The following is a 26476-nucleotide window of genomic DNA, read 5'->3' on the forward strand; positions in this document are numbered from 1 at the left end:
AAATTCTGGTCCCTCTTCTCAGTGCCTTTAATTTATCTTGAAACATTTGGACATAACTGACGCTCTGTCGTTTCCATTTTTTTTTTTTGCTAGTAACAACCATATAAGTAGGCATAATGGATTTCCTACAGAATTATATTTTCATTCAGCACCTCCAAATTCCTCCTGAATTTTGTATCAAGAAACATGAAGGAAAATGTAAGAATCCATCTTAATTTTATATTTGCAATGATTGAGACACAGTTCTTTCCCTTGTGTAAATTATATTTATATAAAGGGGAAGATTGACGTGGGAAAGGGACACCTCATGATTTGGGATTAATGATAGTGTTCCAAGATTCCCATTTTATGTGCTGAAATTGCTAGCCTAGCAGGTACAGTTAGTGAAAATGTTTATGGGCGTTAATTAAAGGACTCAATGAGAAACGTGGAAGAGCTTGCCAGCCATCAGCTGTTGCCCTTAGGAAATGAAAATGTGTGTTACAGTTTCCTTGGTATGTCTTCTGTTTCAGCCAATAGAGATCAGAGTGAGACAGAGCGGTTTTCTGAGATACTCAAGGTAGGAGCGATGAGAATGTCTGGTCAACCTTTTCACACAAAATGGAATATAAGTTGCCTAAAGCATGACGCATATTACAGACTCCATAAAATATGTTATATTTTTTATTTGGATTCGTAGTCTGTAATTACCTGCTAATGGCTTCCAGCAGGGTTGGGATAAGTCTAGAAAAGTTTAAAAGCTAGCTACTTGCGCACATAGTTGATGCATATGTTAATGGGAATGGAAGGCAATGGCATTCATTCCACACACATTTTCCTCAGTTCAAACAAGTGGCGAGAAGTAACCCTCTATTACTCTTTTATTACCACACAATTCAAGTGGTGATATTTCTTTCTGCAGCCAAATCATGTCCAACAGCCATTTGGAGCCTGTGGACACATACTTAGGATCTTTGCAAGCACAAAATGACTATTGTGGGGTGACTGGTTACAAAATGTATGGAGAGACTTCTGATCTGCTCTGCTCAAGTATCTGTATGTGCTTATTCATACATAAAACATCCACCATTTCCTCTTCTTAGAATCATAGAGTTGGAAGAGACCTCATGGGCCATCCAGTCCAACCCCCTGCCAAGAAGCAGGAAAATTGCATTCAAAGCACCCCTGACAGATGGCCATCCAGCGTCTGTTTAAAAGCCTCCATAGAAAGAGTCTCCACCACACTCTAGGGCAGAGAGTTCCACTGCCAAACAGCTCTCACCGTCAGGAAGTTTTTCCCAATGTGCAAGTTGAGGTGCCTTCATGGGGTGAGGACTCTATTCAGTACTACTTTCTTAAGATGTAAACTCAGAAGTTTCAGTACTCGGAGATCATGGAAAAGGTGGCAAGGTTTTCAATAGCAGACAGAAGCCAATAGTAATTGTTGGGGCATTACCACTTTCTGGGAGGCCAGGATAGTTATGTATTATAATATTTGCATTATGTGTTGCTATTCCTGAAATTAGATGTTCCTCTCATATCTTCCAAAAGTCTTGGAATCTGTTATTCAAAGGAGATATCCACAAAGAAAGCCCTTAAGTGACAGATCTTCCCTTACTTTTTGCATCCCAGATAATGCATTTTAAAGCCCCGAATAAGGGGAAATAACCTTTCTTATACTTATTTTTCTCCATTTTTTTGTAAAGTTGTCATTTCTAATATTTAGAAATTAGGAAATGAAATGACTGTTATATCTGTTGGCCATTGCTTCCTTGGTTTGGATAAAAATCAAATAATTGTTTTGAACCATATATTATTTTTGTGCAGTCATTTTAAATAGATGTCTCATGGCTAGAGAGAGTACTGGAAATTACTAACTGCCACAGTTTTGGGATAAAAGATAAAGGGAAAGGTTTCCCCTTGACATTAAGTCTAGTCTTGTCTGACTCTGAGGGGTAGCGCTCATCTCCATTTCGAAGCCGAAGAGCCTGCGTTGTCCTAAGTCATGAGGCCGGCATGACTGCATGGAGCGCCGTTACCTTACTGCCAAAGTGGTACTTATTTATCTACTCACAATTGCATGTTTTTGAACTGCTAAGTTGGCAGAAGCTGGGGTTAACAATAGGAGCTCACCCTGTTTGTGGATTCGAACCACTGACCTTCTGATCAGCAAGTTCTGCAGCTTAGAGGTTTAACCCGTTATATTTCTATGGATTTTTATCTTTAAGCATGATCTGAATTTGAGTTGGGTATGCATTCATACACATAAGATCCAAATAGAGGGTCAACTTTTTTGTGGCAATTAAAGCTAAGGGCTAAACCTTGTAATGGATAACACATAGCTATCTAACAAAAGATACATCTAAATCTTGATCACATTAATACAGACATACGGTTTCATGTGGAATTTCCCTTAGCTCAGAAATTGCCATCCTGATTTGGGTGGGAAAGAGGGAAAGTACTTTGAATGTGAGTGAAAACTTCCTGATCTTTTTGGGTCTTTCCACACAGCTATATAACCCAGAATATCAAGGCAGATCATCCACAATATCCGTTTTGAACTGGATTATCAGAGTCCACACTGACATATAATCCAGTTCAATGTGGATTTTATACAGCTGTGTGGAAGGGCTCTTCGTTCCCCTGTCCCTGTCCTTCCATCTATCCTGTTCTTTATCTTGGCATTTCATGAGTTGATGTCTGAGTTCACACTGCCATGTAATCCAGTTATGGATGTCTAAATCCAACTGTGTGGAAGGGGCCTCCCTCTCCCCTCTCCCTCTCCCTGTCATTCCATCTGTCCTGTTCTTTTTTCTTGGCATTTCATGACTTGATGTCTGAGTCCACTTCCATAGAATCCAGTTCAATGTGGATTTTATACAACTGTGTGGAAGGGGCCTTCCTCTCCCTCTCCTCCCTCTCTCCCTCTCCCTGTTCTTCCATCTATACTGTTCCTTATATTGGCATTTCATGACTTGATGTCAGAAAGAAACCAATATAGGTGCCATGAGAAGGGCATTCCACAGTTGTATTCCACAGCTGAGAAGGACATCTATTATGTTTTTACCACCATTTTATTAATGGGACACAGAGAAGGTCCCCACTTGCAGACCTTCATTCTTGGGCAGATGTATAGAGGACACAACTCCTACTTAAATATACTGGGAATTCCTATTTCAACAGACATCTAAATTTCTCCATTGGAACATGCTTATTCCCAGGGCCCTGAGATCAATTTTGGAAGATGAAACCAGACTGCTTTCAGCTACTCCTCTCAGAAATGACGAATTGAAGTCCAAATATACTTTAAATCCTGAATTAAGCTTTTTCAATCAAGATAATATTGTAAAGTTGTTGTTTCTCTTTCTTTGTAGAAAAATATGCTTATGATACAACATGAACAAAGTAGACAGTTTTAGTGTATGATTATGAAAGCATAACTGAACAGGATGACTAATCTCAGTCTATCTGAATATGACCACTGATAAATTTTCGTAAATACTATAAGCTCTGTGGACCAAAATGACCCAATGACACATATATATTATATTTCACCCAAAGCAACAATAAGCCTAACCAGCTAATGAAATGAGCTTTTCTGCCTTTTTTATTTTCAAAATCTCTTATAATGTTATCAAAACCTGTGTTTTGTGAACCGCCGTGAGTCGCCTCTGGGCTGAGAACAGCAGTATAGAAGTAAAGTAAAGTAAATAAATAAATAAAATCAATTTATCTGGAAATGTTTGATTCAGTAGTCAGTCTTGCTAAATTAACCAACTGGGGTTGAGACATGGTAGACCTCAAAACGTTTTTGTTATGTTTGCGTTTGCAAAAAGATCTTTGTGCTGATGCTGGAATTGTCAACAACCTCCTCAGATTAACACAAATACCTCACAATTTGTTTTCAACAAATACATTTAGCAATTCTATAAGTTTCAGTTCTGATATTCCTAGATTTGTTTTATGAACTGACAGTGATTTCTGTTGTTGTTGCAAAATCCTGAATGTTTTTTTTTTTTAGCTCGCTTTCAGGCGTTGTGGGATCTTTCCAGAAGAAATAAAAATTTTCAGCCAACAAATTAACAGCATTAAAATGTACAGTTAATCCTGGAATAACATAATCAAAACCTAAAACTAAGATTTTCTGAACTAGGGCTCTTCTAGCAAATCATTTGTAGCAGTCATTTCCGCTAGGTTGGCGCCAGGTGTTGTGTCATCATGGACCTTCTTCTCTTTCGGCTGACACCTCCATGCCCACGGGAATTTCATTTCCATCTCAAGGTCTTACGACACCTCTTTGGCTTCACTCCAGATGCTTTCCCAGTTGTTCTGTACCATTATCAAATCTTCAAGATGAGTTTCAATGTTAGATATCTCCTTATCCAATGTGACATCTCTGACCTTGTTGGAAATATTTATTGGCACCAACACTTTATAAACAGCCAGCATTAATATACAAGCAAAACTTTTAAAGTGTGCAAATACTATGTACGCGTCATTCCCTATCTTGGCTGTTAAATTAAGGTAACTGAATGCCAGTAAAGTGAGGTGCAAAAGGTTCGATACTTCAAAATCGATCAGACTATGTGGTTTCTGACATGCTGTGTAGAGAACAACCTTTTTTGATTTTTAAGTAATTCTCATCATTTAGGGTTGAAATTAAACAGTTATTCATTGTTTGAACTGTTCCAAATGCAAAATGGCTTCTACAACAACAACAACAACAACAACAACAACATTTATATTCTGCCCTTCTCCCTTAGGGGACTCAGAGTGGATTACAGCATTTACACACATAGACAAACATTCAATGCCTTTACAATCATATACAATGAGACAAACAAACACAAATGACAGAGGCTTCTCCTTTCATTTCTGGCTTCTGAGGCAGTGCTCATCTCTGGCTCTGGGGAGGTGTTTTTCTCCATTTTCAAACTGAGGAACCTGCATTGTCATCTCCTGGTTGTGTGGCTGGAAAGATTGCTTGGAGCGTCCCTTGCCTTTTCCTGCTAAAGTGGTACCTATTTACCCACATTTGCATGTTTTTGAACTGCTTGGTTGGCAGGAACTGGAGCTGACAGGCGGCAGCTCACCCCATCTTATGGATTAGAACTGCCAACCTTCAGGTCAGCAATTCAGCAGCACAAGGGTTTAACCCATTGTGCTACCATGCTTAGCAGTGTCATTTCTGCAAAAATTGAGAATATGGCAGCAGCATCAGCCAAAGATTGCCATTGAATATTCTCTAGTAGTTTTACTTGAGTGCCATTGTGCCTCTCTGCCATGATGGCACTGTTTTATATGGTTGTGCTAAGAGGAATGGCATGCTTTCCCAAGATGTCCATGATCAACTGATCAACCGAACAATCTCTTCTGCATATTTATTGTTGCTATATGAGGATTTAAGTATAGTGTTCCCTCGCTACTTCATGGTTTGCTTTATGCGGACTTGCCATATAACGGTTTTTCCTCCCCCCCCCCCCAAAGCTACGGAAGGGGAGGAGGAGGAAGAGGAGAGGAGGGGGAGCCAGGAGCTCCTCCTCGCCGCTTCTGCTGCTCCCTGCTCCTTCCTCCGAGTCCCCAGCCCAGCCTGGCAGCACCATCAACAGTGTCAAAGGGGCCTCTGAGGGCAGAGAAGCAGAGGTGGTGAGGAGGAGGAGGCTACGCCCACTCAGTGGCAGTCTCCTCCTCCTCACCACCTGTGCTCCTGCTGGTTTTGGAGGCTTCTTGGCCACCATTGATGGTGCTGCCAGGCTGGGCTGATGCTCTAGCCCAGACTGGCAGCACCATCAACAGTGCCCAAGGAGCCTCCAAAGCTGGCAGGAACAGAGGCGGCAAGGAGGAGGCTGCTGACGAGTAGGTGGAGCATCCCTATTTCACGGATTTTCACTTATAGCGGGGGCTCCTGGAACGAAACCCCTGTGATAAGTGAGGGAATACTTTGTGTCTCATACATGCCACCCTTTAAATTCACATAACTCAATGGAAATGGGCAGACTCTGAAGTTGCATTCACAACTGTGAAATGCATTGCAGATCTCCCTTCTGGTAACATAATCTTGCTTCTTTTTTCCTGCCTTGTCTCCCTTTTTGTCCTTTCCTGTCGTTTCTGCCATCTTGATTTGTGAGAAAACATTTTAAATGGATGGTTTTAAAATAGAACTTGTCAAATTTGGACAAATTTGAACCTTAAAGACATAGTAAATATATGTTATATAATGTAATGATAGCCTTACTGGTTACAATGTCAATGTGAGCTATGATGAATGGCCAGAATTCAGACGTCTGAGTGAATATATCCCATTTTATGGGGTGAAATGATCTGTTCATTTCATAGGGAAAATAGACAGGTTCTGGTAAAAATCCAAGCAAATATGTGAAGAGCTTCACGTTTTCAAACCTTTGAAAATAATGCAATGGGAAGTGGGTTGTGAGGTATGTTTTTATGTTCATGGTATGTTCATGTGCCTCTCTTTGTCTCGCTGAACCCCAGACTAGTGATTTGGCTGAACCCCTCTTGTAGGCCCTGCCTATCCTTGTAATCCAGAGGTTCTTAACCTGTGGTTCTAATCCAGTGGTTCTCCCCAGATATTTTGCCCACAACTACCAGAAGTTCCAGGCAATTTACCAACTGTTAGGAGTTTTGGGAGTTGAAGGCCAAACCATCTGGTGACCCACAGGTTGAGAATCACTGTTGTAGTAACAACAACAACAACAACAACAACAATTTATTTATATTTCTCCCTTTTCACCCCAAAGGGGACTCAAGGTGGATCACAGCGCACATACACAGCAAACATTCAATGCCACTTTTGTATAGACAATACACAGACAGACAGAACAGAAAGGAAGTGTTGTTGACTCAGTGTCCAGCTGGGGTTTTTTTGTGCCAAGGAAGGTGAGTCCAGCCACAGGGAGTGCTGTTGCTCCATTCTCTATGACGAAGAGCTGTCAGGACTTCCTCTTTCCTTTTGGTCGCCCAGCATTTTCTGATCTTCTTTCTTTATGGCGTTGTAAAACACCTCCCCTGCTTTTAGCGGTGCCTAATTTCTCTAATTACAGCTAAAACTGTTTTCGAACTACTTAGGTAAATAATGAGCAGGGCTGACAGTCAACCACTCATGCCAACTTGTGGCTTTGAACTTGCAACCTTTCAGTTGACATATCTTCTAGTTGCTGGTGATTTATCAGCGGTGTTAAACCTTCAGCCCTTTAAAGCAGTGTTTCTCAACCTGGGGGTCATGAGGGGATGTCAGAGGGGTTGCCAAAGACCATAAGAAAACACAGTATTTTCTGATAGTCATGGGGATTCCATGTGGGAAGTTTGAGCCAATTCTATTGTTGGTGGAGTTCAGAATGTTCTTTGATTGTAATGAACTAGAAATCCCAGCAACTACAACTCCCAAATGTCAAGATCTATTTCCCCCAGATTCCATCAGTGTTCACATTTGGGCATATTGAGTATTCATGCCAAGTTTGGTCCAGATCCACCATTGCATGAGTCCACAGTGCTCTCTGGATATAGGTGAACTACAACTCCCAAACTCAAGGTCAATGCCCATCAAACCCTTCCAGTGTTTTCCATTGGTCATGGGAGCCAACTTTGGTTCAAACCCATCGCTGGTGGAGTTCAGAATGCTCTTTGATTATAAGCGAACTATATATCCCAGCAACTACAACTCCCAAATTACAAAATCAATCCTCCCCCAACCCCAACAGCATTCAGATTCAAGTGTATTGGGTATTTGTGCCCAGTTTGGTCCAGCGAATGAAAATGCATCCTGCATATCAGATATTTACATTATTATTTATAATAGTAGTAAAATGACTGTTATGAAGTAGCAACAAAAACAATATTGTGGTTGGGGGTCACCACAACATGAGGGACTGTATTAAGGGGTCACGGCATTAGGAAGGTTGAGAACCACTGCTTTAAAGGATATATTCATAGCCAGCATGATAAGCAGTAATTGAAAGCCAGGTTTTATTGATCAAGGCAGAGGATCTTGAAATAATAAATGATACTGCAAAATGGTGTAATTTCTAACATAGAAAATTGTATGTTTGAAGCTCCACACAAATGTCCTATGTTTGGTATCAGGCTTCCACTTACTGCAATTCACCGGGAGAAAAAGAGCAGCAGACTACCAAATTCTTCTTCCTCATTCTGTGATACTGAGTTAACTGTTTAATATCATGCTCCCTCATGCAGCTATTCTGTAACTAACTTGAACAGTGATACAATTAAAATATATAAAAAGTAAATATTGAAATAGAATTAAAATAAGAAATTCTTATACAATTTATTACATTTAATAGGTCGTTGAAACCAATTTTATTAAAACAATAGCCATTTCAGTTTTAAAAGTGTGTCTGAATACAAAAGTTTCAGCCTGCTGCTGAAAGGACAACAAGGAGGGGGCCATTCTGGTATTCCTGGGAAGAAATTATAGAATTCAGGACAGCCCTCTCTCACATAATCCCCAACTTTGCTTCTAATGGCGGTGGGACTGAAATAAGGCTTTTTCCTGATGTTTGCAGAACCTGGGCCAGTTTATACAGGTAGCCTGGACCTGTATCATGTAGGGTTTAATACAGATATGGGCAAACTTCGGCCCTCCAGGTGTTTTGGACTTTAACTCCCTGGCTTTTAGGAATTATGGGAGTTGAAGTCCAAAACACCTGGAGAGCTGAAATTTGCCCATGCTTGGTTCAATAGGTCATACCCAGCACTTTGAATTTTGTTTTTATACTCAATTCAGAGAAAGGGATGGTTCCTTTTCAATAAATCTTGAGGTCCTGTACATTGGCCCATAAATAAGTAAATCCAGTTTTTTTTAGATTGATTTTTTGACTAAGATTTCTGGCTTTACACGCGAATATATACAGTATTCAAAAATGTCTTGCAACAACAAAAAATGAGACATTTTTAGCCAGAAGACTGAAACAAACCACCCATTTTGTGTATTTCACAATGGTACAACAGCTAGACATGGAGGAGGGGAATCGTGAGTTTGAGAAACTTAATCTAATCTGCGGTGGTTTCTCTCTCACTAGTATAACCTTTTATCAGTGTATATATTATTCCCTTTATCTAGTTTTATGTTTTTTATACACTGATTGGAATATATGCTGCAGACTGGGACGTGCTCTCTGTTCCTCTTCCCATCATCAGACAATATATAGGCAGATTGCCCATTTAGGGTTAATTATGTTTTTAAGAACATCTAAATAATGCCCCAGAGCACCTACAGTATAAGGTATTTTTGTCATTAAAGCACTTAAATTTAGTATCAAGTTTAATTAAGCTATGCTAATTAAATCCATAAAAGCTTTTTAAGGTAGTTTCTAAAATACTCTGGAGAAGAGATGTTGTTTTCAAACTTTTTTATTTGCCTCTTGGAACTTGAGCCCTTCTCACACTACTCAATTATAGTGCTATGATTCCATTTTAATTACCAATGATAATGAGAATTCTTAGAGAGCTTACCAAACTTCAAAACTCAAGCTTTCATAACATATTGCCAGCCATGACAGTTTACGTGGGCCACATTCTCTGATTTCGACCAGAAGTTGCTTCTGGACATTCACCTGATGTTCAGGGACTGCCATGTCCTAACGTTGGGTTTATTTATTTATCGTGTCAGGGGCAACCAGACCATTGTATTACATTTCTAATAGAAGAAAACAAACAAACAGACAAAACACAAAGTTTGCAAGCTTGGTAGTTGATTAAATGTTCTTTGACCAGTATCTGCCCACTTGGAGTGCCTCTGGTGTTGCTGCAAGAAGGTCCTCCATTGTGCATGTAGAGGGGCTCAGGTTGCATTGCAGCAGGTGGTCAGTGGTTTGCTCTTCTCCACACTCGCATGTCATGGATTCCACTTTGTAGCCCCATTTCTTAAGGTTGGCTCTGCATCTCGTGGTGCCAGAGCGCAGTCTGTTCAGCACCTTCCAAGTCGCCCAGTCTTCTGTGTGCCCAGGGGGGAGTCTCTCATTGGGTATCAGCCATTGGCTGAGTTTCTGGGTTTGAGCCTGCCACTTTTGGACTCTCGCTTGCTGAGGTGTTGCAGCGAGTGTCTCTGCAGATCTTAGAAAACTATTTCTTGATTTAAGTCATTGACATGATGGCGGATACCGAAACAAGAGATGAGCCGGAGATGTCACTGCCTTGGTCCTTTCAGTATTGGCTGCTACTTCCCGGTGGATGTCAGGTGGTGCAATACCGGCTAAGCAGTGTAATTTCTCCAGTAGTGTAGGGTGCAGACACCCCGTGATAATGCGGTATGTCTCATTAAGAGCCACATCTACTGTTTTAGCATAGTGAGATGCATTCCACACTGGGCATGCATACTCAGCAGCAGAGTAGCATAGCGCAAGGGCAGATGTCTTCCCTGTGTCTGGTTGTGATCCCCAGGTTGTGCCAGTCAGCTTTCGTATGATATTGTTTCTAGCACACACTTTTTGCTTGATATTCAGGCAGTGCTTCTTGTAGCTCAGAGCACGGTCCAGGGTGACTCCCAGGTATTTGGGTGCGCTGCAATGATTCAGTGGGATTCCTTCCCAGGTAAGGTGGGGTAACACCAGTCAACACAATTTACCCAAGTTAGTAGAAGTTGGGAAATACTCTGTAGCTTCCCTCAAACTCTGGAGCAGCTTCACACTTCAGGATTGATGTGAACAGCTCGGCCGGTTCAGGTGTTTGCAAGGGCCAGTGCCACCGCTTACTTTTTCTGTTGTTTGTCACTGCAACCATGGTCACAGAATTCTGGAGAGTTCCTGGAGATTGTCGACTGCTTTTGCTGATGTCAGGTGCCTGTCTGACTTGGGGAAAAGAGGGGGGTTGCACCCTTCCGTTCTCCAAGTTGCATGACACCATTACTAACATCGTCGCCTCCTTTCTCCAAGTTGTTTGGGCATCTTTGATGATGGCCAGGACTTCTTTGGAACTCCAAGACTGCTGCTACGGCAAAAAATGATGAAAAAGTCAAGGTTGAATGTCCAGTGTGGCTGAACCATGTTTGGCCGAACTGGATGGTTAGAACTCAGCTCCTGTCCATCATCATTTCATGGATCTATAGATTGGACAGCTATTGATCAACAATGCTGGGGATGACATTTGGCTAGGGAAAATATATGCCCAAAATTTTCTGAAGAAAAAAAATCAAAATGGTAACCACGCTCAAAAAAGTAATTTTGGCACATTTTTCCTTGCAGGAAAAACAAATCAGAGGAAGGTGTTTTTGGTGTTAACCAGTATAACCCTATACATGTCTCCCCGGAGGTAAATGCTGAGATGAAGGAGACTGAGATAAATGTGTAGAAGATTGCTTATCTCGATTACTTCTAAACTTACTTGTTTTCAATGTTTATGGATTCATATATGCATTTTAATATATGGTCAATACATAGAGACAATTTGAATAAACTGCAAAACAAATTATTTCAAATCTTGGAAATTGTAACTCATAAGCGAAGTGGACTTTCTGATTTAATTAGTGTATGGCATATAATTTCAAAAACTATTTTACTGAAGAGTGGGAAATATGGAGTGCATAAATAACTTAAAATAGGGCAGTGGGTGACATGTAACAGTTGAAAATAGTGACCTGCATTGAAACTGTAATTTAAATGTATATTGAAAAAAAGGGCAATACCTTGTCAATTTCCTTAATGACTTAGGTATAATTGAGTTGATGAACAATCTCTCTTACACCCAAAAACAGCACAGCAGAATTAAAGGTTTTCTTTTTAGTATCTGGATTCTATTCCTTTCCCACATACGTACCAAATTGTCTACCTCTTGTCTTGGAAATATTGACTTCTCCATACCCACAACTGCCACTTTGCATCATGTGTAGTTTTTACAAAAAGCAGTGATTTGTGCTTTCCCATTAGGCTGTTGGATGATGCATATTTTTGTGTTATTATAGTTGGGAATTACTTTATCACAATCCATTTATTATTAAAACAGCACTATGAATGTACCTACATCATGTCACAAGATAACATGTTTTAAAAAGGCATATTCCCACCCTAAGGAATATATCACAAAAAACATTTCAGTTGAGGCCCTCCAGATATATTTGAACTGCATCAGCTCAGATAAAGAATGTACAGAGAGTAAAAAATTGAGGGATGAACATTCAAAGGAGAAAGCAAGAGTAACTAGATAATTCCACTTATCCAAGGTTACAAGATGATATATTTATCCACATTCATTCATAGCCCATTAACTTAGGTGGAACTCACTTCCTTTCTTGGGTCAAAAAGGATGCCAACTGCCTGCCTGCCTATCCCCTTCGATTTACACTTTGAAGGCATCCATGTGAGGCTTAACCTGCCCATGTGGCTGCATCTCAAAGAGACTATTACACAATGAAAAAATCCCATCAGGTCCAAAGGATTTTTCACCACATAAGAGTCGCCACTACATAATAGTCACACTCTAGCTTGGAGGGGACCCCTCTTGCCAGCCTTTTCCCTCTGAGCTACAGAACCTTTTCTTGCTTCATGCCTAGCTGCCATAACTTGGAGTTATGAGCTACAAAGGGGATAGCTATGCCAAGGGCACAGCAGTGCAGATGAGTGATGCTTTACCTGCTTGGGCAGTACCACCAAAAGGGAAATAGAGGTCCCCCAAAAGGGAGATGTAATTAAAACTTGTGCACCAGCTGCACCCATACCCTGGGAAGTCTGACTTGGCCATGGTAGTCCACGCTCTTGTTACATCCCGACTAGACTACTGAATGTGCTCTACGTGGGGCTGCCTTTGAAGACTGCCTGGAAGCTTCAATTAGTCCAACGGTCAGCAGCCAGATTGCTAACAGGAGTGGGGTACAGAGACCATACGACCCCTCTGTTATGCCAGCTCCACTGGTTGCCGATCTGCTTCCGAGCACAATTCAGAGTGCTGGTTTTAACCTTTAAAGCTCTAAACGGTTCTGGCCCAGACTACATGTCTGAATGTATCACCTACTACAAATCATCACAAAGTTTAAGGTCATCTGGAGAGGCTCTGCTCTCAATCCCACCGCCCCCGCAAACACGATTGTTGGAGACGAGAGACAGGGCCTTCTTAACAGTGGCTCCTTGTCTGTGGAATTCCCTCCCCAAAGACATCAGACTGGCCACTTACCTCCTGTCCTTTAGAAGGAAACTCAAGACTTAGCTGTGGGACCTTGTGTTTGTCCATTGAATAGTGGCTTGTATGAAGAAGACATAAGCAATTTCAAAGTGGCAATATATTGACCCGGACCCGGATTTTAATTGGCGTGTTTTAACAACTGTTTATTCAATGTTTTGTTTTAATGAATTAATGATGGCACCAAATGGTGTTTGCTGTGAGGCCACCCTGAGTCCCCCCTCAGGGGTAAGAAAGGTGCGGTACAAGTATATGAAATAAATAAATAAAATAACTATTCTGTGATAGCAACTATTCTGCGATGAAATACAGTATCTCCTCTCATCAACATGTATATTGGTTCATTAAAACAACTGTGTTCTGTAATTCATTAGGAAAGAAAATTCAGTTCCATCCCTTTCAGCTGGTGAAATATTTCAGGACTCTTGTGCATTCTTTCCACAATGGTGTGATACATGATTTCTTTATTTGTGTCTGGCACACATGAGCAGAAGGGCTGAGAATGAATGGATGTTGCTAAATACCTTTATTTATATTAGTTGCCGAGCCTGTGGAACTAAAACAGGAAGTTTAGATAGATTTGTTATGGCTCTCTCTGGCAGGTTAATCTGTTCAAGTATAATTTATAATAGACTAGGAAGCAGGAAAAGTTCATTCACATGTTTAAACCTGTGATAGCTGCTTTCAATCAGACTCTGGTGACTCATTCATCTAACATTGGCAGAATTGGTTGTGTGTGCTTTTGAGTGACAAGGAATCCTCCTTCACAAAGTTGAACAAACCAGTAAATGGTTATATAAATTAGACTAAACATGGATTAGGAGCACAATGATGAGCTCTACCTTAGATTTATATCTTAAAATGGTGATGGATGTAAGTATGCAGTTTAGAAGACTGAAGGTCTGGGCTTGTGCTTGATGTGCTTGTTTCTGCTTGGTTTATATTTGTTTGAGTTATCTAATAATCTCCCAAATTTTGGATATTTGGGATTGACTTCATTTTTCAAAACTTGATGAGCAACAGTAAATGAAAGATATGCATCCTTTGGATGTAGATAGCTCTTTGCTGTAGAGATATGGCTAAGAAAGCAGTATGTGTGAAAAAGATCTTGGAGTCCTTGTGGACAACAAGTTAAACATGAGCCAACAATGTGATGTGGCGGCAAAAAAAGCCAATGGGATTTTGGCCTGCATCAATAGGAGCATAGTGTCTAGATCTAGGGAAGTAATGCTACCCCGCTATTCCGCTTTGGTTAGACCACACCTGGAATATTGTATCCAATTCTGGGCACCACAATTCAAGAGAGATATTGGTAAGCTGGAATGTGTCCAGAGGAGGGTGACTAAAACAATCAAGGGTCTGGAGAACAAGCCCTATAAGGAGTGGCTTAAGGAGCTGGGCATGTTTAGCCTGAAGAAGAGAAGGCTGAGAGGAGATATGATAACCATGTATAAATATGCGAGAGGAAGCCACAGGGAGGAGGGAGCAAACTTGTTTTCTGCTGCCCTGGAGACTAGGACGCAGAACAATGGCTTCAAACTATAAGAAAGGAGATTCCATCTGAACATGAGGAAGAACTTCCTGACTGTGAGAGCCGTTCAGCAGTGGAACTCTCTGCCCCAGAGCGTGGTGGAGGCTCCTTCTTTGGAAGCTTTTAAACAGAGGCTGGATGGCCATCTGTCAGGGGTGATTTGAATGCAATATATCTGCTTCTTGGCAGGGGGTTGGATTGGATGGTCCATGAGGTCTCTTCCAACTCTTTGATTCTATGATTCTATGAAATACAAATGGCCCAACCTTTGTCACCCTTGAAATATTATCCCATTATCCCATCAATGCACTGGAATTATGCATTGTATATGCACTTCCTTGTGATTTGACATCTTTTCATTTCCATTTAGATTTTGAAGTTCTTTTAGAAAACCCAGAAAGCTGGGTGCAATCATTTTGTTAGACCTGTGATATCTTGCATCTTCAAATATAAGAATATTCCTTAAGGTGGCTAGTGATGCCTATTCTCTCACACCTTTCTCTAATTAAACTCCGTTACTCCAAAGAGTACTGAAAACAGGAAAATCACTTTTCTAAAAAAAGATGATCTTAACCATTTTTGCCAGATATGATAAACAGAATTTTATGATACGCAGAACACTTGCAAGGCCACTATTGCCTTCCTGTATGCAATTTCCCAATCTGCCTTGTGCTGTATGAGAAATACCGACTCAGCAAACATTCCAAACTAAGCCCAAGCTACAGTCTGAATTTGGGAACCTGATAAAGTTTTCCAGTTGCTGGATGTTTTCGTAATAGTATCTTGAAGCTGAGGCTGAGGGGTCCTGAATTTGGCAGGAAAATCATGATACAGGAGAGGTGGTGTTGAGTGTAGAGTTTCCGTATTTTGGTTCCTATGTTTACAGTTCCTTCTCGTAACAACTTGGGTCTGTACAGTGTGTGCGCATAAAAATGTGTGAGTGAATGTAGAATACAGGCAGTCCTCAGGTTACAGGTAAGATTGGTTCTGTAGGTTTGTTCTTAAGTTGATTTTCTATGTATGTTGGAACAGGTATATTTTTAAGTGTAACTCCAGCCAATGTTTTGTTTTTGTTTTGAATAGCATGGGGAGGGTTAACAGCCACCACTATAATATGTTTTTTGCTGTCTGTGCCCCTGTCCAGAAGATTTAACCTCACTTTCTGCCTCTGTGACAATTGGATTTTTCAAATTTTGACAGCCCCAGCCCAAATTACCTGTCCGAATGCATCTCCCCCTATGAACCATAACGGAGATTAAGATCCTCCGTGGAGGCCCTGCTTTCCGTCCCGCCATTGTCACAGGCACGATTGGTGGGGACGAGAGACAGGGCCTTCTCGGTGATTGCTCCCCGGCTATAGAACTCCCTTCCTGGTGAGATCAAGTTGTCCCCCTCCCTCCTGTCCTTTAGAAGGATGGTAAAAACTTGGCTGTGGGACCAAGCTTTCGGGACAGGGAAATAAAGCGGCAATAGGAAAGATGACCAGGCCAATTAGATTTGATGTGGATGACTAGGACGGTTTTTAATGGGGCATTTTAATATTTTGATATTTTTTTTAATGTTTATGTATTGTATGTGAATTTGTGTCCTGGCATTGAATGTTTGCCATGTATATGTTGTGCTCCACCCTGAGTCCCCTTCGGGGTGAGAAGGGCAAAATATAAATGTTTTAAATAAATAATAAATAAATAAACAATGGTCAATGAGAAAGTTTTAGTGGAGTTACCTTTTCCCCATGATAACTCTTCCAGGAGTGAATTTCCCTTCCTGGGGGTAGATTTGTCTCACTTCCTATTGTCTCACCCTCTTTCTTAACTATGACTCACATATAAGTTGGATGTTTGTGATTTGAGGACTGCCTCTAGACAAGTGGAGGAACATGCAAGGAGAAGGCATGAAAATAATATGATTGTAATAATTTATTTGAATTTTCAGTATAAATGAGATGCCTCTAATTCCAATAAATGAAGCTACTTCTCTGTCAGTGCTTTAGGGAAGAGAAATACCAAGAAGATTGCTTAGCAGATTGTGGTGTGATTGTAGCACATAGGTTGAGGAACATTAGCTACCGTGTTCAACTTCTCTCCCTAAAGCTCAGTAGATTCAATTCTCTTTGCTACTAAAGCCTCTATTAAAAGCAGTAGTCACAACAATAGTAGATAGATCCTGGAGGTACTGTTCATTTGATGGGTGCTGATTTTCTTGAGAGCAAGGATTTGTTCATTGGATTTTCTTCTCCCTAGTGTCTTGCTTCTCTGTCCTCTCTCACAAGCAAATGTTCCTTTTGGGATCTTTGCTGTTGCCACTGTTTGGAAGGGAAGAACGTCATTTCGAAAAGCTGAATGACCTTCTGTATTCCCAATTGTTTCCTTTACAGAGAGGAGTTTTAGCATTTTCCTTCTTGCCAGCAGAAATGATAGTGTACAGTACATTCTCGGAACAGATAGACAGGCACATGAGCATTTAAAAATGCAGCGATTGTGGCTTTACGGAAAGGAAGATAGTCCAGCTCCTCTTCCTGTAGCCAAATGCTTCCGTTTGGAGCAGCATAGGCTGTGGAATCAACAACGACATGTCTGCCGATCGCAGCAAAGGTAAGAGGGATAATGCAGCAAATGAATTCGTGACAGCCGCATCAGAATGAGGGCAAAAGCACCCTCAGAGGAAGCCCTGCCTGAGTTTATTTTGCTATTTAGCTTCCCCTTTGGATGTGCATTCACGTCTCTTCTGCTCGGATCGGATGAGTGCTGACAATTGTGCCTGAGGGAAGCGGGGAGATACTGACATGCAAATGTGCAGCAGGAATATTCAACGGGAAGAGTTGTTGACTGGGGAGCGCCAGCTTCTCTTGATGCTGTAGGCAAGAAGTTTAATGTGACCCAGTATGTCATGTAGCTATTATTCTCTGCTTTGGCGTGATGCATGGCCAATATGGTAAGGATGACTTCTAGTTAGATGAGCAGTCAGCTGCTCATCATAGGGACAGATGCAACCATGAAGTCTTTCAGATGGAGACTTTGCCAGGAGCAAGCCAGTGGTGGTGTATTGTCATATCTGTGATACCTATTGCTAAAATGCATTTGAAGGAGATCAGTGGCTTTAATAAGCTGACTTTGCTTTTTCTTCTCTTTCCAGCTGTCCCTCCAAAACTCAAGAAACTGAGGAACCTAAATGCAGAATTGGGGGCAAAGATTTCTTTGAAATGTGAGGCCAGCGCAGGAAATCCCCAGCCATCCTACAAGTGGTTCAAAGATGGTAAAGAACTGAAAAAGAGCAAAGATATCAGAATAAAATATGGAAATGGAAAGTAAGTATAATAACAGCCACTTTTTACCTCTACGGCACTGAAAAAATGTTTTAATCTCTTTTTATTAGGAAAAAAACCCTTTCCTTTTGAAAAAAAAACTGGTAATAAGAAAGATGCTTTCACAAATGTGCTGAGGTTCAATTTTTGTTGCTATCTTCAGTGTTCCAGGACTGATCTTTGATATCTGTCTAACTTGAATATGCTTGCCTAAATATGGGATCTGGAACAAAAACACACAACTTTTGTTTCTGTTTTTAAAATATGTTTTCTAAAACTTACCTTATCACAGAGCAAAAAGAAATAGCTTATCATCAACATATTAAGCTATGATTGTGGGATAATGGCATAAGTTATTTATTAATACAAATGTGAAAGCTGAATTGGTGATTCACTTATCATGCTTAGCAGTTGGATTCTAGTGACCCCATCCTATGTGAGCAAAAGTATGAGTCTAAGAACTGAAAGTGGCCAAGAAAAAAAAGCCAATGGTACCAGCACAACAAAAATAAACATCCATCCATATACGCATCCACACACATAAGATTCACACATTTATATACATTCTGAAAAATAATTTTTGTTTCATCTGTTCTTGGTTGCAACCCAGCATGTTCAAGAATCAGATAAATATAAAACCCTGGATGTTTCATTTAAATAAAATAAAATTCGATATATGTATTTATTTCAGCAATTAAAGTATTGGGTGCATATGCAAGAGGGCCTGCAGAATTCTCTACCCTGTAGTCTCTATGGTAGTGCCTCTACTTCCAGGAAAGGACACCCTACACTGTCACTACGCTGTAGAATTAATGCATTTTTACACCACTTTAACTGCCGTGACTCAATGCCATGCAATCGTGGGAGTTCTAATTTGATAGGGCACCAACACTCTTTGGCAGAGAAGGCTGAAGATCTTGTAAAGCTACTAAAGTCCAACTGCATTAATTCTACTGTAGAAATGTATGGTCAGATTTTTTTGGTGGGGTGGGGAGTCTCTTTGCAACAGTTTTACACCAATTTATTCCATTCAGCAAGGTCTCCATCCCATCAGCATAGTATGTGGGAGAAGCTTGGATAATGAGCATTCACAAGTTGATTGATGCATCTACATTTGATCCAATCTGATATCCATGTTTATTCCATTGTTGTCAGGGGTAATCCCATAAGTACCATTTATGAAGAATACATGGATTGTTCACAATACACCATATGGGAAATGGTGTATAATGGTCAGATATTGCTCTAGAGCAGTGGTTCTCAACCTGGGGTCCCCAGATGTTTTTGGCCTACAACTCCCAGAAATCCTAACAGCTGGCTAGGATTTCTGGGAATTGAAGGCCAAAAACATCTGGGGACCTTCCACACCTGAAATGTGCAGCATTCTTCTATTATAGTTCTTCAAATTTTCATCCAAGTTACGAGGACAGCAGAACTACATTTTTGTAGATGGATTCCTTGAGTATCAGTACATTTGGAAGTAATGTGTATGTATCTGCAATTTTGATAAGAATGGAACTACAACATCTCACTTGGGAAGAGTTAATGTAGATGCATATAATGAAACAGAATGGGGAAAGTCAGTTCATCTCCAACTTTAACACTGACCAAATGCCACATATTTTAATGCTCATTAATAATTACTTTCCCAAAGCATAGTTGTCTCTGTTTTTTCTGCTTGGAATGTATGGATAGATAGATCTTCAAAATGTCCCAGTACATTATATTATTGTATTGTTGAACAAAAGAAAACTAGAACACCTAAGTAAGAGACAAAGAGTTTGGGATAAGGCAGGGATATACCATATTTCATCTCATCGTAGTTGCAAAATAGGGAGTGACCATTACGTGAGGAATTTCTTTTGCAGCTATGGGCCTTCCCTTGGAGGCAAAGCTGCCTGTGTGTCTGCCTACAAGAGGTAGGAGGCTTCCCTTGGCTGCTGCCAGCCAATAATAATAATAATAATAATAATCATCATCATCATCATCATCATCATCTTTATTTATACCCCGCCACCATCTCGCCAAAGGGGTCTCGGGGCGGATAACATTAGGCCAAGTCCAAAGATACAATACAGCAAAATAAAATACAGAATGCAGCCAACAAAAATTATATCAGAATAAAATACATACAATAGCAAAATAAAACAAATTAACACAATATAAAATCGAACAGAATGGGCAGGCCAAATGGACGAGGTAAAATGATAAAACCCTGGGTGAGGTAGGAAAGAAAATATGTATTTGAGGGGAACCCAGCCAAGGAAGGCCTAGCTTTTGTGCCTTCACCTGCCTTTGCATCTGTTGCCCCCCCCCCCCCCAACCGCAAGCTATGGGATTGCATTAAGGAGCAATGGTTTTTATTTAATTTTAATTTGTTAAGTTATAATTTGCATTTATATGTTGGGTTGTATAAATTGCATGGATGTATTGTTGTTGGTTTTGGGCATTGAATGTTTGCCTTTTATGTTTGGAATCCACTCTGAGTCCCTTTGGGGAGATAGAGCGGAATATAAATAAAGTTGTTGTTGTTGTTGTTGTTATTATCATTAAGAGTGTGGTTGGGGATGTGACTATTATATGAGGAATCCTTAAACCCCAGAAAAGGGGGTACAACTATTATGTGATAATGACTATTATGTAATGAAGTACAGTATGGTTGTGGCAGTGTGTCTCAAATGTTACAGAGTGGTTATAGGTTTATTTTGCTGGTGCAGTGCAAAGCTTCAACTGTTTGTAGAAGCCCCCATTTGTTTTATCATTCCTTATGTTTCAAACTGAATACTTTGATTCTTCTCACCCAAGCTGCAAGCCATTGTGCAGGGCATCTTACAGGTAGTTCCATAGGGTATGACTCCGGGATAGCTCTTACTTGAACTTGTTGAGATAATTGGTCTGCTAGAGCAGGGCTTCTGAAACCTTTTCTACTTGCTACCTCTTTTCACCCAAGACATTTTTGCATGATTCTGGGTATATAGATACATAAAATAGATAATAAATCCTTAAGAAATTTATTTTAAAATAATTTTGGTATACATAACTGTACAATTTATTAAAAGATGAAAGCAAATGTTAATAATAATGAGATATACCGGTATGTATGTATATATTTTAACGTAAAGAATGAAAGCTTGTTTGAATACTTGATCTTGCTGGATGTAGAATATCTTGAACATTTTTTAATGCCATGTTGGAATGCTTTCCAGCCTCAAGGGGCAGAATATGTTGTGTCGACTCTTCCTGTAAAAGTTTAAAATAGCCACTAGGTGGCAGCCTACACAAATGTTTCACAACCCCAGATTCAGTTAGGGCAGTGGTTCTCAACCTGGGGTCCCCAGATGTTTTTGGCCTACAACTCCCAGAAATCCCAGCCAGTTTACCAGCTGTTAGGACTTCTGGAAGTTGAAGGCCAAAAACATCTGGGGACCCCAGGTTGAGAACCACTGAGTTAGGGAATCCCAAAATGGGTCACAACCCTCATTTTAAGAAGCTTTGTGTTAAGAGCAGTGGTTCTCAACCTGTGGGTCCCCAGATATTTTGGCCTTCAACTCCCAGAAATCCTAACAGCTGGTAAACTAGTTGGGATTTCTGGGAATTGTAGGCCAAAACACCTGGGGACCCACTGGTTGAGAAACGCTGTGCAAGAGAATCAGCACCAACGTTTAATATTTTTTCCTTTTAGGATAATGTTGGATTATACTCTATGTGTTTTATCATTTCATATATCTTATAATTGCTTTTAAATTTTAATTGCTTTTAAATTTTGTTAGATTTTAGCTATTCTCGACATATACATGGGTCATATCAAAATCCATAAATTTCACCTCAAAACCTGTCCTTATCTTATACATGAGGTCAACTTATACTTGAGTATGTACAGTAATATAGATGTAACTGACAATTTAACCACAAAGAACAGATGGCACCTTTTTGTATTAGTCCCAATTAGAACACACAATTCAGTCAAGTGTTGAATGTAAATCAATATGTAGGTAAATCCCAGTGATTCAGTGGTCCAGCTCTAGTCAAGATTAATAGGATTTAGGCTAATATGTGTAAACTTTGATTTGAGTTATCATCTGGAAACCTGTGCAGTATTTCCGTTTCTGTCCACATTCAAACTGAAGACATAAATATGAGCACTAATCTCATTTATAGTGTTATGTGTCACTTTTTTAGCATGGAAAATATAACTCAAGAAATGTAACCTTGTCTAACAGAAACATGGAAAAATGCATTGTTGGTTCAATATGATTTGCATAGCTCTAAATGTGTCATAGAACCATAGATATGAAATACTGGGTTGTGATCATGCAGCTTAGTGACATTTGCACTGCGAGAAGGATGAGAAACTTTAAAGTGATGGATTCCTATTTGACTCTGTTTTTAAAATGCATAGACACTAAGCAAAACCAATTATTAGAAGATACTGGGCCCAATTTTATATATTGAGCTGAATAGTTAAGCTTTGCACTGAAAATGTTTGATAAGCAAGGGTAATAATTCTTGTGGAAAGCAGTGTTTGAAATGAGATGAAAATAAATCCCCACTTTGGTTGATAGTCATAAAATATTTATACAGCCATCATAAGAATGAAACACATGTTATATCATCTTTAATGCTTTTAATGCTTAGACATCAATTTTTTTCCTTTTGTTTTTTTTCTCTTGGATCTGAGCCCAGTTCAGATAATTTAAATTTGAACTGGATAGGAGAGTTTCACAAAACCTCATTACGCCTCTCTTTTGCTTTCTTAGCCAGATCAGATTCCACTGTGTTCAAAATACAAGCATGATTCATATGACCTGTTTTAACATGATTATTTCAACATGCTGGACACTCAGCGGAGCTATATATTTCTGTTTATGTCACCCGTGGTGGTTTTTGCTGTGTTTTACATGGTCATGAAAAAAAATGATTCCCTTTTAACTGCTTGATATTTGTTGTTATTTGCCATCAAACCATCTTTAACCTATTCCACCCTATGAATAAGGGTCAAGATTCCCAGTACTTGCTTATCTTGCGCATACATATCTTGCACATTCAGGGCTGTGGCTCCCATGACTGAATCAGGCTACTTTGAGCACAGTCTCTCTCCTTTTCTACTTCCCTCCACTTTACAAAGAATTGTTGCCTTTTCTAGTGAATCATGTCATTGAGTATGACGCTTTGACCATCCTTCCTTCCAACAAGAGTTGAGACCTGATTTGCTCCATGGCCCATTCTTTGGTCTTTTTAGCAGTCCATGCTATCCGTAGGACTTGAGTACCAAAATTCAAATAAGTTTATTTTCTTCCTGTCATCTTTGTCAAGCTTTCACAACCAGAAATGCTATATAGATGCTTCAGATTTTGAAATGTAATAATCTATCTTTACTCTTTACTCTTTAGACCTTCTCTATCCAGGTATTAGTCTTCTGATTACTTCACCACATGCTTGATTTTGATTAAAGATCGAGCAATTCATTAATTTCAAGCAATTGACATACAATATAGTTTTGTATAGAAACCTAGGTCGGGACCCCTGGGGGGGGGGGGATCGCGAGGGGCTGTCAGAGGGGTCGCCAAAGACCATCAGAAAACACAGTATTTTCTTTTGGTCATGGGGGTTCTGTGTGGGAAGTTTGGCCCAATTCTAACATGGGGGGGATTCAAAATGCTCTTTGATTGTAGGTGAACTACAAATCCCAGCAACTACAACTCCCAAATGTCAAGGTCTATTTTCCCCAAACTCCACCAGTGTTCACATTTGGGCATATTGAATATTTGTGCCAAATTCAGTCCAGATCTATCATTGTTTGAATCCACAGTGCTCTCTGGATGTAGGTGAACTACAACTGCAGAATTCAAGGTCAATGCCCACCAAACCCTGTTGATCATGGGAGTTTTGTGTGCCAAGTTTGGTTCAATTCCATCATTCATGGAGTTCAAAATGCTCTTTGATTGTAGGTGAACTATGAATCCCAGCAACTACATCTCCCAAATGACAAAATCAACGCCCCCCCCCCCAACCCCACCAGTATTCAAATTTGGGCATATTGGGTATTTGTGCCAAATTTGGTCCAGTGAATGAAAATACATCCTGCATATCAGATATTTTCCTTATTAATATTAACAGTAGCAAAATTACAGCTGTGAAGTAACAATAAAATAATGTTATGGTTGGGGGTCACCACCACATGAGGAACTGTATTAAGGGGTCACAGCATTAGGAAGGTTGAGAACCACTGACCTAGGCCATTGTCTGCTATAAATTCTTACCAGACTAACGACTTCATCAGACAGGTCTTGTTTTGGTGGCATACACCGGTTCAGCGATAGTCTAGCCATGGAGTCTACTGGCTCTCATCCCATGATGCAATAGTACATCATGTGAGGCTCCATGACTATTTTATTTATTTATTACGGTCGCTTATACCCCGCCCTTCTCACCCCAGAGGGGACTTAGGGCGGCTAACACAAGCAAGGCACAATTCGATGCCCGCATTACATGACAGCCAAAAACACAACATCAGTTAACGACAGCAATTATAGCAATGATGACAATTAATATAAGCAATAAGGAGAGATTAGGACTAAATTATAGTGGAACTGGCATATACTGCCAAGGCGGCAACAATGGAGGGAAGGTGGGTGGCTCCTGCTCCCCCCCCCCCCCGTAGGATGCGGCAACAGATAAGTCAGGCAATGTGGGGTGATGGGTTCCCCATGCCCCCCGATGGACACTGCCAGATTCACCACAGTGCATGGTGATGCTGGCATCCTGTATGATAAGGTTGTAAGTTTCTTTTATCGGACGCTGTAAATAATGACATCATATTTCAAGACTGAATGGGTTTTCTGAAGATTTCATGTCATGCGGACTGAGAGGGACAGTATATAAATATAGTAAATAAGTAAGTAAATAAGTAAATAAATAATAATTTTCACCCTTTAGTTCTGTTCTTATTACATTACTATCTCTATTTTCCATTTCCAAGCCAAATGAGTTTAAGATTATTGTTTTCAGTGATGATGGTCCTTAATTGAAACCGAGTATATTGCACTGCAGAAAGTAGCAATTACCTGTATGTCAAATCATCCACTTTCCCATCAATTTATTTCCCCCCCAAACCTCTCACACATCTTCCTGGCGCCACTGGGCAGGGGAGTTGTCCTTTTCAATGAATTTTTGCAAGAGCAGAGGGGAAAACTCCATGTTTGTGAAGTACGTGTTCTGCCACTAATTACAACAGGCACAGGCAAGTCCATCTCTCTCGGAAGGGAAACAAATCTGGGAAGAAAAGCATTTCCTTTTGCTCAATTTACCTTGTGCTAAATAGAATGTGAATGAGATGGCAACAAGATTATTTAAGCAACAGTGCAGCAAGTGATTCCTCTGACAGTTAATACTGTCAGTGGTTTAATGACAGAAGGCAAGTTGGGTAAGGAATCTGTATTATTTAACCTGGTCTCACCAAATTATTTTATCTGGATTTCTTGTGAACTCCCACCGCCCATCCCCCCTCAAGCACCTGTCAATTGAAAAACAACTATTTTCCAAATAGACTTATTATCAAGCCAATATTTTGTATTCCTTTGTTGACGTATTTGTTAACGTACCCAAGGTCCCTCCAGGTACCCTAAATCTTCAAATAAGCCACTGGCTCTCAACCTATGGGTCTCCAGGTGTTTTGGCCTACAACTCCCAGAAATGCCAATCAGTTTACCCGCTGTTAGGACTTCTGGGAGTTGAAGCCCAAAATATCTGGGGACCCACAGGTTGAGAACCATTGAAATAAGCATTGGTGAAGGGTTCTGCATTGCAACCTGTTACATGGGCATCAGAATGTTGGCCCCAACTACCAAATCCTGGCAGTGTTTCACAGACAATTGCTTCTTAGACTGTAGGTCGTGAACCCCAAATAGGGTTCCCTTAGCTCAATGTTGGAGTCCCCAAAATTTGGCAACAGTAAAAGTTTTCTGAACATCAGCTAGTGGCTGTTTTAGACATTCATACAAATCTGTTGTGCAGCGTTTACAGTGAACTCTGCAGAAGATGCTTCAGTTGTACTTCATAAAAAAAGTAAAATAAGCCTGTTAGCAAGCCTTGCAAATGCTGGTTGGTTGTCAGTAAATGATCGATTTTATGCCTATCTTACATACCCATATATCCAGGGTCCTGTAAAAAATTATCAGGCCAAAAGGGATCCTGAGTGGAAAAGTTGAACAAGGCCTGTTATAGACTCGCCGCTGCTCCATGAGGATCTGAATCCGTCTTTGGAAGTATGGAAGAAGACTTGCAAAAACAAAACAGAATCACAGAAATATATATAGATAATAATAATAATAATAATAATAATAATTATTATTATTATTATTATTATTTCCTCAAGCTGCATGCATTTGCTACATTATTTCAGTGGAGTTGTTTGGAAAATACATTCACCATTGCCTGTGCTGGCTTCTCCTCTCAGTTCAGTCAGAGAAAACTGGTTTTGTTAGTTTATAAAATTAAAGTTTCAAATTAGTATTGAAGTA

General features: G+C 40.1%; 1 protein-coding gene across 3 annotated transcripts in view; it reads left to right on the plus strand.

Moving 5' to 3' along the window:
* Positions 1–26476, plus strand: part of NRG2 (neuregulin 2) — a 178643-nt gene that overhangs the window by 86981 nt on the left and 65186 nt on the right. For all 3 annotated transcript variants that reach the window (XM_060774146.2, XM_060774147.2, XM_060774145.2), the window contains exon 2: positions 17789–17960. In XM_060774146.2, the coding sequence (XP_060630129.2) occupies positions 17789–17960 (172 nt within the window). The remainder of the gene's footprint in view (positions 1–17788; positions 17961–26476) is intronic.

The sequence above is a fragment of the Anolis sagrei genome, chromosome 4 (genome assembly GCF_037176765.1).
Source record: "Anolis sagrei isolate rAnoSag1 chromosome 4, rAnoSag1.mat, whole genome shotgun sequence".
Lineage (NCBI taxonomy): Eukaryota > Metazoa > Chordata > Lepidosauria > Squamata > Dactyloidae > Anolis > Anolis sagrei.